The following is a 15,611-nucleotide window of genomic DNA, read 5'->3' as shown; positions in this document are numbered from 1 at the left end:
TTAAGGGGTCACACATGTGTTAGAACACATGCATGACCCTTTAGGACCACATATGGCCCCTAAGGACAAAATGTGATCCTATATGGTCATATTGGGTCCTAAGGGATATGTTGTATACAATAGGATGTTAAAAGGAGCCATATGTGCTCCTAAGGGATCATGCATGTGTTAGAACACATGCATGTGACCCCTTAGGACCACATATGACCCCTTACGACACTATTTGATCCTATGGGGTCATATGTGGTCCTAATGGGTCACACATGTGTTAGAACACATGTGTGACCCTTTGGTTTTCAGATCAAATGTATGGAGAAGGAGAATGGGAATTCTAGGAGGGAGTTGGCTCCATTTCTTGGCGCACTTGTAAATGGTAGGGACACGGACTTTGAGATCCTGCAGATCAATTATACGGGCTCTCTGATCATAAATTCCACTTCTCTAAAAGCCATGTCGTGTAATGGAACAGATGATGCCTTTTTGCAGTTCAAGTTACCTGCAGATGGGCCCTTCACCATTTCCTCCATCAATAAATTCGTGGTCGTTGGTTGCAAATCAATCGGCTCTTTCACTCTTGATGATGGGGAGGGGAAATGTAAAGCTGCCTGTCTACATCAATATGACCCCAAATACTGCAACAGCTATGGGTGCTGTGAAGCTGGTATTCCAGGAAATAAGAGGACCATAAATTTCACTGGTGGGGGAATTAGCTATAACAACTTTGCAGGAGTGTGCGGGTTCTCTACTCTTCTCGATCCACTTACTTGGGAGTTACAGGAACACGAATTTGGTCAGTTGGGTAGGGGACATTACGGCCTCCTCCTCGATTGGGGCATCGACCATGGAAATTGCTCAATTGTCAAAGGAACAGCCAATTACTCTTGTGCCAAGAAAGCCGAACGCATCGACTCTCTAACAGGGGATGCCCACTCATGCAGATGTGTTCCAGGCTATGAAGGGACCGGTTACTCTAACGGCACCGGTTGCACATGTATGATCTCAACCCTTGTCTGGTATAATGTGTTTTCTTGTATTAGAGACTATTGTCATATGTTTTCTTGTAAATTAAAAGAGATTATCTTTACTCTTTCGAACGCACAGATGTGCCCAAGTGCAGTCGCAGAGATTTGAATCAGTGCGTTGAATCATCGGCTAGTGGCGTATGTATTGATTTGCCTGGTTCTTACAATTGTGGAACGGGTTATGGCGGAGACGGATTTCAAAACGGGACAAGATGTTATCTCAATGATGGGGCTTCACGCGTAAGTTTGAAACCTTCGGCTATAGGTAAGCATGACGTACGTTATAATTATAATTAAAGATTACATGGATATTAGTTTTGGTATTTCTGATTATAAAAATCAATGGTTGAAACCTCACAAAAATGCATGCAAGACCATTCAAACATTTGCTTCCGTTGATTTTATTCCTGCATGTACAGCCAAATACGTCATCTATATTGACAACTTTTTGGTATCGTTGCCCAATCAATTTTATTTACGTCTGACACGACAACTGTTTCCTCACACGTTGTATAGGGGAAAGGATCTAGTAGTTGAGCATGTACCAATTGTTGTGAGGGTTGTTGATACCTTTTGTTCCAAAAATTGAATAAATAAAACCTATTGTTTGAAACAAAAAATATCAATTTTTGTTAGGAAATGTACCAATAGTTGTTAAGAAATGTACTAATATTGTAAAAAGTAACCAATCAGGTGATGCCATGTCAGCTGCACAACTATTGGGGTCTCTTTTGCACACTTATTGGTCTCACTTTTTTGGGGGGCTGTTTTGGACACCTTGGCAAAAAGCATGTTGATGTGGCATCATATTTGATGATGTGGCCCTGAAACCTTAGTTATAAGCAGGGGACTTGCCAAGTAAGCTGTTGTAAAAAAATCGAAGTGATTTGAAATTTCCAAGTAGGATTTTGAGAAGCGAGAAGTTAGGGTGCACAACTACTGGGTCCTTTCCCCTAAATCAAGGACTCACATCCACATCCACCGAGAAGTATGCAAGACAATTGCACTATTTATAGCCATTAGATTATGTCTACCAATTTTTTGACTTTTCTTCATGTATTCATATTGTCTGGGCCCACATATGTTTTGGGTTTATCATGAATTGTGCCACAAGGACAACTCTTCCTTGCCTCTTTTAGTCGTTTCAAAATCAAACGATTACTAACTTCATTTTGCTAGTACTCCCCTTGAATGAGAGAAAATTAAACGATCACTAAATTGTATTGGTTTTTTAGATTTTATTTGCATTACTTTTATATTTATTTATTTTAATTATAAAAGTTGACTTGAAGAGCAATTTGGTTTTTTTAGATTTTTTTATTTTTTTAAAATTTATCTTTTAATTTTTTATTTTCATTTTATTTTTGAATTTTTTTAGAGGAAGGCTTCTCAACATATGGAGATTGTCTTATATTTAAATGTTTATATTGTATTTATTGTCATATATTATATGAAATTTAATGTACAATATTAAGTAAAAAAAAATATGATTTATATTTTATACATAATGCTCTTTAAATTAAATATATACAAAATATAATATATTATTAATATATATATTAATATAATATATTATTTAAAATAATTTATAAGAAATCTAACAACTTAACTATTATTTTATAGAGATGAAATGAAAGGGATAGAAGCAAGGAAAGAGGCCTACTTGTGTTAATTCACAATTGTTATACACCTTAAAATATATAAGATGATTAAACTCATTGATTCACATACTTCACAAATAAATGATGCAAATCAATTTTGATTATTCTGGAATTTAGGATTTTTTGAGTTCATGTAGTGATTTTTGTAGCTTCGTCAACGATAGAGTATAGGTTTGACTGTAGGTATTTGAAACTCTGTACATATGTAAGCTCAAGATTCTCAAATATTTTGATTGACACCATCAAGTTCTCTCACTAATGTATTGTAATTTTTGGAGACTACACTATTAGTAACCATTGAAATATGGTGTTTTCACTAAATAATTGCATATTAGAGAAATAACTTTGCCACTCAAAAAAATCAAATTCAACCAAAGAATTTCTAAATAGAAGATAAAAATGTAACTCTTTACTCTTATACACTTCACTTATTTGTTTTTATAGAAATTTGAGATTGATCAAATATGTTATTAACTTAATAAGCTTATTATATGCTAAGTTTACTATTATTTATTACTAATTTTATTTATTTTAAATTATTATTTTTTATTAGCATTTATACTTTAAATAATTTGACTTTACATTCTCTCTCTCTTACTTATCTCAATCACCTATTTTGTTTGTCACTCTTTCCCTCTCTCTCCCCTCTCTCTCTCTCTCTCTCTCTCTCTCTCTCTCTCTCTCTCTCTCTCTAGATCCTACTCTATATATCTATCTATCTCTATCCTCCTCTCACTCTTCTCTATCTCTTATATCTATATCTTTCTCTACATGTATCTCCCTATATATCTATCTCCTTACCTCTCCATCTCTTTCCCTACCCCTCTCTATCTCTTTCCATATCCCTCTCTATCTCTTTATGTCACCCTCTATCTATATCTCTTTGTCTCTTCCTCTCCCTCTCCCGCTCTTTATATATTGAGTTATCTCTCCCTCTATACATATTGAGCTCTCTCTCCCTCTCTCCTACATCCTCTCCATCTCTCCCTCCTCTACCTATCTCTCTCCATTTCTATCCACCCCTCTCACACTCCTTCCTCTACCTATCTCGCTCCCTCTCTTCCTATTCTACCTATCTCTCCCTTTCTCTCCACCTCTCTCTCCATATCACCCTCTCAATCTCTCCCCTTCTCTCCCTTCCTTTTTGCCTCCTTGTCTCCCTATATATTTCTTTATCTCTACCTCTCTCTCTCTCCCTTTCTCTTCCCATATATATCTCTCTCTCCATTTTTATCTCCCCAACTCTATTTGTTCAAATCTCTCTATCTCTCTTTCCCTCTAGCTATCTCTTTATATCTCCTTATATCTTTATCTCTTTAAATATCACTCTATCTAACCATTTGTATCTCTTTCTATTTCTTCGTTTCTCTCTTCCTTTGTCTCTCTATCTCTTCCTCACTATATCCATGTCTTTCTCTATTTATATGTCTCCCTCTAACTCTCTCTATCTCTTTATCAACTTCTCTCACTCTTCTCTCTCCCTCTATCTTGATCTGTATCTTTATCTTCTTCTATCCCCTTCTATCTCTAGACATCTCTATATCTATATCTATATCTCTTTTATTCTCTAGCTCTATCTTTCCATATTTCTTCTTAAATCTTTTCGTTAATCTCTATATCATTTAATTGTCATAGGTATTGTTAAATGTATTAATGACGATTTTATGTTGTTTATTAGAATTGTTGAATTAAAAAAAAATGAAAAACGGGAGTTAAGTTTAGATTTGTATGTGCGTGTTACAAAAAGATAAATAAGACCAAGTGGAAAGCCCTAGTTGAAAGAGGAAGTTTTTAATTCACTCTTTAGTTAGCTCTTCTTAATTGGGGTGTTGGGTTTTGCATGGAGATTTGGTGCTCCTTTTAGCCCATGTTGTTCTCTCACAACTTTAGAAGCTATTGGTGATTTCCTTTCTCATCTTACTTATATATAATTTTGTGTATAGCTTAAAGATATATAATGGTATGATTTTGTAGAGTTAAGCTACTTTTTTTTTTCCTCTTATGAAGGCTTGAGCTATACATGTTTCAACTTTTGGAGGTTAGGCTTTCTTGAAAGGATTTTTCAAGGTAAACATTGTACAATGGTGGTGAATGCTTTTTATGTGCGTATTTTTTATTTTTGAAATTGTTAGATTTTGCATGCATCTCTCTTTTCATTAATTAGTGGAGAAAGGTCTTCCACTATTATCTTCCTAAAATGGATGTTTAATCCAACAAAATTTGAGATCAAAAAACTTAAAACGGAGTATTTTTTGATTCACATATATCTGTGACTAGCAATCTCTAGAGGTAAATCATTTGGTGTGAAGGATAAAGATTTGATTGTGTGAATAGAAAGGTAGAAGCATCATTTGACAATATTTGGTAAATTTAATGCTACTTAATGTTGTAGAAGAATATGCTACCAAAGTTAGGAATGTTATATTGGGCCAAATTATTGGAACAATTTTTTTCAACAAAAGGATATTTTGTGAGGATAGGTGATGGGAATTAATATTCGTACACCTAAATACATTTGCCACTAGAATGTAAAGATAGTCACAATATGTTGGATTAAGGATGAAGGAAGAAGGATAATGCATGGTCCTATTATGTTCCTTGTTAAACTCATGGGACAATATAACTGTAATGACCATTAGATTCAATTTTTCAAATTTGTACTTGATGAGACATTGGTTTCTCTTCCCTTTAAGGAGACATGATGTAGAAATAAATTTCAAATATATTATGGAAGCAATCATTTCTCAGGAATGATCTAAAAAAAATAGAAGAAGAAGGACAAAAGATTTATGAATTGGGAGAGATTGCCATTTAATTCTCCTAGAAAATATAAGGTATATGTTGTAGGTGTGATGAGAAAGGTGGCATCAAGAAGGAATGCAATGATTAGAAAAGAAAAGAATGAGCCAATGATGATTCAAATTATAAATGTTTTCAAGATGAATCAAACATATTCATTATATCCCTTACCATGTACACATATCAAGATGTGTTAATGATTAGCTTTTAAACCTTTATCTATATGACTCCTGAAAAGGAGCAGATATGTAACTAGAAAACTAATGGTAGAAAATTCTAACTTTTCAAATTAAAAAATCTTGATGAGGATACACATGAATCACCTGGGAGTTCATGATCACGATAGGTTGTTGAAATATTTGATTTGAAACAAATAATAATTTAACAACTTTTTCTAATATCAAAATTACACTCAACCTATCATGGAGATATAGAAAAAAGTAAAAATAATCTACAAGTAACTATCATAGATAGTGCTAAGAACATGAAAATAGAAGCTACTATTAGATGCAGTCATTTTGCCACCCATAAATTAGTAGCTATAATAGAAAACATGGAGCTTGTCTCTAGAAAACCTACCAACCTTAATCTAGGATGGACAACTAAAGACAATAGAAGAAGAACTTGTGCAACATGAGATAAAATAAAATTCCAATAAATTCCTACAATTGAGCAAGAGATACTTTTAATTCATATGTTGAATCATCTAACTAACTTAGTTATTCTACTAGTTACACATGCCATCCTATATTATGTGAATATTGAGGGCTAAAAGAGATGAGAAGAGTAGCACCTCCAATCATAAGAGAATCACTAAATAATCTCAATCACCTATAAGGGAAAATAGGGAACAAGCGAACCATATTTCCTAAGGAGCTCCTAATCCTCCATGGAAAACATGTGACAAGAGGTGGATATCCATCTAGCAATCACTTACAACTAATTATTTCTATTCCAATCCCATACATTGTGTTCATGGATTTGAAGCTTTGGAAGCTCGAACTTCTCCTTCTACAAGTGTTATGCATTTGAAAACTAAACTAGTATGAAAAATCCTTAACAACCATAACTACTTCCTTGAGTGACTTAAAATTATTATGATTCTAACTAGTATTAGATTAACAAGAACAAGTAACCAAATGTAACCATAATTGCTATTTTTTTAGGCGTTTTATTACAACAAAATTTATAATAATTATTTCCTTAACCAATATTTCCATGCAAATAACATTTCCTTATCATTCATGGCCATATGACTAGTCACCTCTACAAAAAATCCATGAGCTAAATATTAACATTCTTTAATGGATTTTAAGTACTTGGATAAAACCCATGGTTAAGGTTGAGGGAACCTTGTTCCCTATGTTCATGTTTATGTGAGATCTTTGTTGGTTAGCTTAGGCCTTTTCTTTTACAACTAGCACTTCAATGTTCAATCTTCAATGTTTGGTTGTGGTTGGGCTATTGAATGGCTATGTTGTATCTTTATGCAGTGTTCTTTTGTGGGTTTCAGATCCATGAAAAAATATGAGAGTTTCAGGTCCCTCCAAAACTTGTTGTAAGGGGTTTCAACTCCCCTCAAAACCTGTTTATTCCTTAATCATAACATGTGCCTTAAGAGACACTAAAATATTAGATCATTCAAGCTTCATTAAAAAATAATCCAAAGATAAAAAAAATCCTTATCAAATGGCCAATTGTGATTAAGGAATTTAGCCAACTTATTTTGGTGTCCCTAATCTCTTACATTAAATAACGCTTTAACTTCTTTAAGAACTCTTTCGCACTTATTATAGTTTTAGTAAATTATATATCTTTCTATTATATGAGGTTGACTCAATTTTTTCAACTTGAATGAGTGATGTAACCAAATTTGGGGTGATGTTAGAATTTTTCCTTCCAATCTTCTAATGATTTATTTTTTTCACACATATCAAGTATCAAAGACATCTAACACTCTTATAAAGCATTAAAATGATTTTATCTTTCCTTTTAGTGTCAAATCAAATCTTCTTTGGAAAGTAAAAACATCATTTAGAAGCCCAATCACTTCATGTATGCTTGAGATTTCCTTGGGAGTGTGATAGGTATACCTTGTGTATCATTGAATGGCATTCATCATAACTACCCTTGTGATCTATTTAATCACTTAAAAATTTCTTCCTACTCATTTTAGTAATCGTTGGTTTTTGTTTTTCAAATTACTATAGTATGCCCAAGCATCATAAATCTTGTTATAATTTGAGAAAGTTGATGATAAAAAAAGGATACAATCCAATTCATAAATGTCTTTTATCCCTTTTACCTTTTCTTAAACTCTATTTCTTGGCTCTTCTCCAATTACCCATTTAAACCTTTATCTACAACATGAGTGTATTGCCATCACATTGATATGTGATATTTAAGGAAGTGGGAAGTGTTCTAAGTTATGTCACAAATAGATTAGAATATGTTGCCATAGTCTTAATCTTCTTATAGACATGTGGCAATTCATTATGCTCTACTTATAACCTATCAGAATATTCCTATGAATTTTGAATTTAATTTTGCTTGTGATGTAGATGTATCCTCTAATATTCTTAAAATTCTCTTTCCTCTTATATTTTTATATCGTGAGCCACTTGAGGCTTGCCATGTTTTGGAGCCACAACCCACACAACTACTATCTTAAAATATTGAATCCAAATCCAAAGTGGAGATTTTTGGCTTCCTCCTTACTTCCCCAAATATCCTCATTAGAATCCCACCATTTTATGATATGCATGGCTACAACAAAAGATATATCAAACAAACATTTCCTTAATTCTTTGACTACTTTTGTCTTCTCATATCATTATAGATATATAAAATTAATTTTCTTTCGAAGGAATTAAGTAGCAATTTTATTACTATACTCTTCTGCCTATAATTTCTTGTCTTTAAACCTAAAAAATATATTTTTGTTGGTCTTCCTTTTAACTATCATAATTTTAAACTCATCACACTTAAAGAATTCATCATTTGAGAAACATCTCTCTCTCTCTCTCTCTCTCTCTCTCTCTCTCTCTCTCTCTCTCTCTCTCTCTCTCTCTCTCTCTCTCTCTCTCTCTCTCTCTCTCTCTCTAGGCTCAACAATGTTCTTCTACGAATGATGTCACTAATATTAGGATTCCATAGTGATGTAACAATATGTATAGTGGGTAAGTGCACAAAGCTGGGGGACCAAAAAGAGGTCTTATGATGCCAATTTTTTTCTAAAATCAGCAAGGTTTGAACTCTAACAACAAAATGAAGATAGTTACACTCAAAATATGAAAATGTAGCAAGAACAAGAGTTGTAGTGCTCCAGGTCTACTTTCTAAAATACTAATTATTTTTTAAAATTGTGGAGAATAAGGGTTTCAAAAAGGGGGAGCACACAAAGTGGCCCTGTTCTTCTCAGAAAAACATAACATAGCACCTAGTGTGCTCCTTTTTTTTGGAATTTTGAAAATATCTCCAATGAGAAATTATCTAACACCATGTAGTTTATGCCAAATTTTTCTGCTAATTTTTTAATGAATATGTGATTTTTTGCTAATTTTTGAAGTGGACACATCTTGAAAAACAAAATTTTAAGCTTTCTCCCTCTAAAAATTTGTGAAAACTAGTTAAAAATCAAAGTTTCTTTTTTTTAAAAAAAATTTGTAGAATGAAAGGGTAAGTGCAAGGTAATGGGTCACAAATTGGCAGAAGTCCGCGCGTTGGAAAATGCACTCTTAGAAACAGCAGCTCATTTTTTGCTTCGGGCACCTGAGGCAAGAATAATCGGGGTCCAAGGCGAAACTAAACGGGCCACCATTTTGTTCTTAAATGGGGGCCCGCTTGAAAACGAAATGGGGTCTCGTTTTTAAATATGATTTTACCCTCTCTTTTTTAGCGCATTTTGTCAGTTTTACCTGCAACTCTAGTGAGAAAAGGAGATAAAAAATAGGCCCCCATGTTGTGGACTCCATTTCAAGCCTCCACCACTATCCTAGGTACACATTCGATCATCCATTTTCACATTTTTTAATTTTCTTGTAAATTTTTCCTGTTTTTTAAGTATTATTTAAGTTTTTTTTGTATTATTTAATTTATTTTTTAAAGTAGTCTATAAGTAAATTTGTTTTTACATTTGTAAATTCTTAATTTTGGTCTTAAATATTCTTCAACAGTTAACCCTAAACCCTAAACCAAAATCAACAAATTTACAAATCAAAACCAAATCTAGATAGTTAACAAAACAAAATATCAAATTTACAAGATACAAGATATCTCACAAACATCAAAACCAAAACCAAATTGAAACAAAACCGAAACTAAATGGAAATCAAAACCAAAACCAAATCAAAACCAAACTGAAACTAAATGGATGTATCAAAACCAAAACCAAAACGAAATATCATGGCATGTGTCATGGCATAATAGGTCCTAGTATAATAGGACCAATTATGGACCTATTATGGCATATCATGACATAATAGGACATATCATGTCATCACGACATAATATGTCCTATTATACCATGATATGGCATAATAAAGTCAAACTATGACCTCTCAAATGTGTCGAATAAAGAAAATGAACTATACGCTATTGAGCATAGATAATGTTAACTAGTGTATGCGTAATCATGTCTATTAAAGATTATGAAAGAGACGCTAGTGTATGAGTTATCATAAAGTTTATGTCTCAATCTCAATAGTTTTTTTCCTTTTTTTCTTTCACTTTATAATGATTATCAACTTGTTTGACCAAGTGCTCTTCCTCTATGTTAAAAGTCCTAACATTGTAACTTCATTCACCCTAATGGTGTGAACTCAACATTAACACTTACACATGGAAGTGGTGGGCTACCAAGGTCAAGGTCATCCATAGCTCTAAATGTAAACCTCAAGGGTCCTCATTCATGATGACCCTAATTAGATATTTCATTTGGTAAATCAAAGGCTTTGTAGTTTATACACCAATATTAGAGGGATTTAATTCTCTCCTCTTGTATAATATCTCTAATTTCTTAATGAGACCTTCAAAACATGAATATTCATTAAGAATTAGCCATTGACATAGTCAAATTATTATAGATTTGATAACTATTTTCCTATTATTCCATGACATGACATAATAGGAACAATTATGGACCTATTATGGCATGTCATGGCATAATAGGACATATTATGCTATCATGTCATATTAAGGCATGTCATGGCATAATAGGAATATAGTAGGTTCTATTATGACATGACATGGCATAATAGGACACATTATGCCATGATGGCTAATTATGTTCCTATTATACCATATCATGGTATGACAAGACCAACTATGGACCTATTATGTGATGTCATGGCATAATAGGACATATTATGCCATCATGGCATAATATGTCCTATTATGCCATGACATCACATAATAGGTCCATAGTTGGTCTTGTCATACCATGACATGGCATAATAGGACCTCTTATGTCATGACATGCCATAATAGGTCCTATTATGCCATGACATGCCATAATAGGTCCTATTATGCCATGACATGCCATAATAGGTCCTATTATGCCATGACATGCCATAATAGGTCCTATTATGCCATCACAATAGGACCATTTATGCCATGCCATGGCATAAAGGTCCTATTATGCCATGTCATGGTATGATAGGACCAATTATGGACCTATTATGCCATTATAAAAAATGTTGCATGTTGCACCATGTTGTCTCAAAAATGTAATCCTGACATCAAAAACCATATTAGAACTATCAATATCTTTCCATTAAGATATGTTAGTTTTCTCACCAATAACATCACCATCTACATGCAAGATAGTCAATGAATTCATGAAATCCATAGTGAAAACTACTGAGACATCAAGAGACTTTACTTGTAGTAAGATTTGATCCACTATAGTAAATTTCAAATGGACTTTGAATCTTTCAATGTTGAATTTGTGAGACTTGGGTTAAATGTTTCTAGGAATTATTTTTTTAGGTATTGGGCCTTTCAACCAATAAAAGAAAAAATTTAACCACTTCTAGCAAGCCACCATTCTAATTCCTTGAATCACATATGTACCAAAATTGTTCTTAACCCTCATTAGGCAATACAAAAGTTACCACTATTAGTTATTGGTACCTTTCTAGTGCCTTGGATTATTTTTAGGTGACCATGTGGCCTTTTGGGCTATTCTAGTGGGTTATGGGAATTCAAAAAAATAGGCGAGATGTTTTAAATTTCATGGATTAGACAAAATCCATAATTAAAACCACAATTTGAGCTACTGGGCATTGGGGTAACTAAAAATTCATTTTAGAAGAGGGAAATCCAAATGTATAACCTTAAGTAATTAACATTACTCTTCAAATTTTAGATATCAAAGTTTAGGCTTGATTCATACCTAGTACCATTTTGAGGGAAATTGTAATTCTCAAAATTTGATGGGAAATATTTAGCAAGTTATCAGGTGAAAATATTTAGAAGGAATCAAGGAAAGAGAAATAAGGTGGGAGGATGGATGAAATTTTGACTTAAAAAAATAATGAAAGAATCAATAGACGTAGAGAATTAAGCATAACTTGAGTAAGTGTTAGATGAAGAGAAGTTTGACAACTCAAAAAAGAAGCAAGGATGACAATTTTTAGAAGGTGGGTTATTGAAATGACAAGGATGACAAGGATGATAAGGAATAAGTAGCTAGGTTAAGGGATGATTATGGCATAATAGGTTCTATTATACCATGACATGCCATAATATGTCCTATTATGCCATGAAATGGCACAATAGGGCCGTTTATGCCATGTCATGGCATAAACGTCCTATTATGGTCCTAGTATGCCATGTAATGGTATGATAGGACCAATTATGGAACTATTATGTGATGTCATGGCATAATAGGACGCATTATACCATGATGACATAATATATCCTATTATGCCATGACATTGCATAATAGGTCCATAGCTGGTCCTATTATATCATGTCAATTTCTCTTTCCTTAAGATTATCATGAAATACCTCGAAGCAATACTAAACAAACTCTGACTAGTGTGATTGATTATCACTAACATAGAAATGATACTCCCTCAAAAAATTTATATTATCTTCTATACTATCATGGTCATGTCTATGTATAATGTGTACAAATATGGCAAGTTGCACTGAGTTGTAGTATTGTGATTGAGTTTCCTCTTGTGGTTTTAGAGTATAATTTTCTACAAAATCCACAACTGATAATATTGTTCCAACTAGAAATATGTTCTTGCATATGTGAATTTGTCCATCAAGCCATCAGGCATGTTGGGAATTTGTTTCACGTATTTTGGAACAATATGACTTTTAAACTCACTTATAAATGCATTAACACTATTCTATTATGTAATCAATTCTAAACGTTTCCCCATCTTTCCATCCTTTAGAGGGTATTCTATATTTTTAAATCTCCTAACATCAACCATTTTTTTGTCCAAACTTGGATGAAACATGTTCATGCAAACATTCACCTATCAAAGAATAGTTCCCACATAAATTGCAAAGGCCATAAATGCATGAACTGGAAAGAAATAATTGCTCATTAGGTGGTTTACAAAATAAACTTGCAATAAAATCTTTTATAGTTTCAGGTGGAACATAAACACCACAATCTTGCACAAGATCATTACCATGCAACATACAATGTATATATCAAAAAACATCATAATAGTAACGAAATTGAACATGAGTTTTAAAACAACAAGATATTCTTTGTTTATTGATTTTAACATACCAAGGTTTGCATTTTTCAAATGATCTTTGACTAATTCATAAATTCATTAAAACAGATTCATCACTAAATTTTTTAAAGAATTCAATTTGAGTCATGTCAAGAAGATGTTTTGGATGAGGATCGTGAATTTTTTATCCCACCCTTAACTTTAAAACATCTCTAGCATTCGATGAAACTCTAGTGTTATCATGCTAAAATTTTGCGATTAATAGTTTAGTTTCATCATTGAATTTCATGTCCGACCTTTGAAGTCCACCACTAAAACTCCTACAATGGTTTAGTGGATCAATTTCAATTGTGTCTCTTCTTTTGGCCGCTCTTGACAAGGTTCTACGATGTAAGTTTAAATAGCCACTTATATCACTTAACATTCTTTTACTAACAATTGTTTTGTCAACTATAGTAGTTGTTATAACTCTATGTGCCACATTCTTATCTTTAGATCAACTTGTTTTTCCAATAGAATCGATGGCACTGGCAATAGTAGATACAACTTGCTTATATGATTCATCTTTTCTTTTTGGTTTTGCATAAATACCTATTTTTTTCACGACTTTACACATTTTTAATATTTTTATTAATTGTAGCATTAATTGACATTGGAATCCGAACTTCTTATTATAGAAAAATTGTTTATATAATTTCTTTGCATGTGTTATGATTTGTCTCCAAGAAACTAACCCATTAAGATTATCTAGCACATTGCTATAAATATAAACAAATTACATTCATTTTCTTTTAGAGAGGGTGGTGTAATATTTTCAAGTTTTATTTCTTTTTGTATTGGTGTATTAAATTTATATCCAGCTTCATTTAAATCAACAATTTGATTGGCATCATAGTCTTGGGGATTTAAAAACATACCAGGATTCGCATCCACATGAGCATTTGCATCAACAGTCATACTCGTGTTTGGTTCTACATTGCTTGCGTCCATCATGATCTCTTCAATGGTCTCATCTACAATGGGCACTGAACTAGATGCTTCAATGTTCTTCAATTGTAGTTGTTGTGATCTTCGATCTCTTTGGCGTTTTGCCTCCTTCTCTCTTTGTGCTTGAATTTTGTCTGTTGTGATTGTCTTCTTTTGTTTCTTTTGACGTTGCTTTGAACCCATCTTTACAAAATCCTCTTCAAAAAATAATATTTCTTTTTACCGAGTTCTTCTAAAATTTGTGTTAAAAAGATAAAAAAAGTAGTGTCAAATGTTGTAAAAAATGTTTGTCAGTACGAATTCCAATGATAATGTGGTAAATTGATGCAATCTATCCTTTTTTTGGACAATAACGGTAATTTTAGGAATGAGCCCCCTTTTTCAAAACAGGGGCCAGTTATTTAAATAATGGGCCCCCGTTTTTAAAATAGGGGCCCGTTCCGAAAACCAACGGTTAAAAAAGGAATGGGCCCCTGTTTTGTAAATGGGGGCCCATTCTGTGGAAGTTGATTCCACAACCCGCCACTTGCCTCAGGATTAGGTCCGGGATAGGCCTGGGATGGCCACACCTGAGACATGAACCTGCAAATTCAAATCTCCATGAACGAAAGCACAAATATGAACTTCTGAAATAGTTTACGTGCCTCTAATTAGAGTATTTTTATACGAAATTAAAACCCATTTCAAATTATACTGTCTAGATTCTTAATATGTAAAAAAATTTAAAAATTGATTATTTTAACTATTTTTCATTTAATTTATACTAAATTGGGTGCATAAACTTGAAATATTAACTAATTTTGTTAATTTAATAACTTTTTTATTTTAATGAATTTTGAATAAAAAATTATGTCATCAATCTACACAAAATTCTTTTCTATTTTAAAAAAATTGAAAAATGTTAAGTACACTACAAATTATGTGGGTCGTACACGTCAAATTTTTAAAAAGATAATTACGGTCATTAAAAAATTAATTAAAAAAAAATATATTTAAAAAAAAAATACAGAAAAATATGTTCATCAATCTTCAGTGTGTTACAAACCATTTCCCAAAATGGTTTGAGAAAATAATTTTCATTGTGTCAAAAAGTGTGGGTCATACACATGCATGGTATGGTCTGTAAACATACATTTTTAAAACATAGTTTTTAGAATTCCATTAAAAAAGTTAGTTTTTATTATGTGGGTATTAAAATAAATTACATATTTGGAAAGTAGACTCAGAGGGCTATCTTTTATATTATTGACTTTTTCCAAGATTCAATCTCCAAGTGTTCCAAAATTTAAGCTCAAATGAGACAAAACCTGAAAATCAGGGAAAAGACTTCCACTTTTTGGCCAAAAAGTGGACTCAGCTTCTTGCACTGACCCGAAATCTATAACTTTCTAAAAATGTAATTTGTTTCCAAATTTGATGAAAAAATTAAAATATAT

At 32.6% G+C, this 15,611-nt stretch overlaps 1 protein-coding gene across 1 annotated transcript; it reads left to right on the top strand.

The window, feature by feature from the left end:
• The first annotated feature begins 309 nt into the window (after positions 1–309).
• On the top strand, positions 310–1,507 carry LOC131071079 (wall-associated receptor kinase 2-like). The gene is made up of 3 exons (XM_058006780.2): positions 310–991; positions 1,102–1,262; positions 1,442–1,507. The coding sequence occupies exons 1-3, from the start codon at positions 310–312 to the stop codon at positions 1,505–1,507; spliced, it is 909 nt and encodes a 302-aa protein (XP_057862763.2).
• The last annotated feature ends 14,104 nt before the right edge of the window (positions 1,508–15,611 follow it).

Source organism: Cryptomeria japonica, chromosome 11, assembly GCF_030272615.1.
Source record: "Cryptomeria japonica chromosome 11, Sugi_1.0, whole genome shotgun sequence".
Taxonomy (NCBI): Eukaryota; Viridiplantae; Streptophyta; class Pinopsida; order Cupressales; family Cupressaceae; genus Cryptomeria; species Cryptomeria japonica.
Note: the sequence above shows the minus strand (reverse complement) of the source record. Positions and strands in the feature narration are given on the sequence as shown.

Coding starts and splice junctions, on each gene's coding strand:
- LOC131071079 (XM_058006780.2), top strand. CDS start 310: ATGGAGAAGGAGAATGGGAATTCTAGGAGGGAGTTGGCTCCATTTCTT. Junction 992..1,101: donor TAACGGCACCGGTTGCACAT/GTATGATCTCAA, acceptor TCGAACGCACAG/ATGTGCCCAAGTGCAGTCGC. Junction 1,263..1,441: donor TCAATGATGGGGCTTCACGC/GTAAGTTTGAAA, acceptor CTGCATGTACAG/CCAAATACGTCATCTATATT.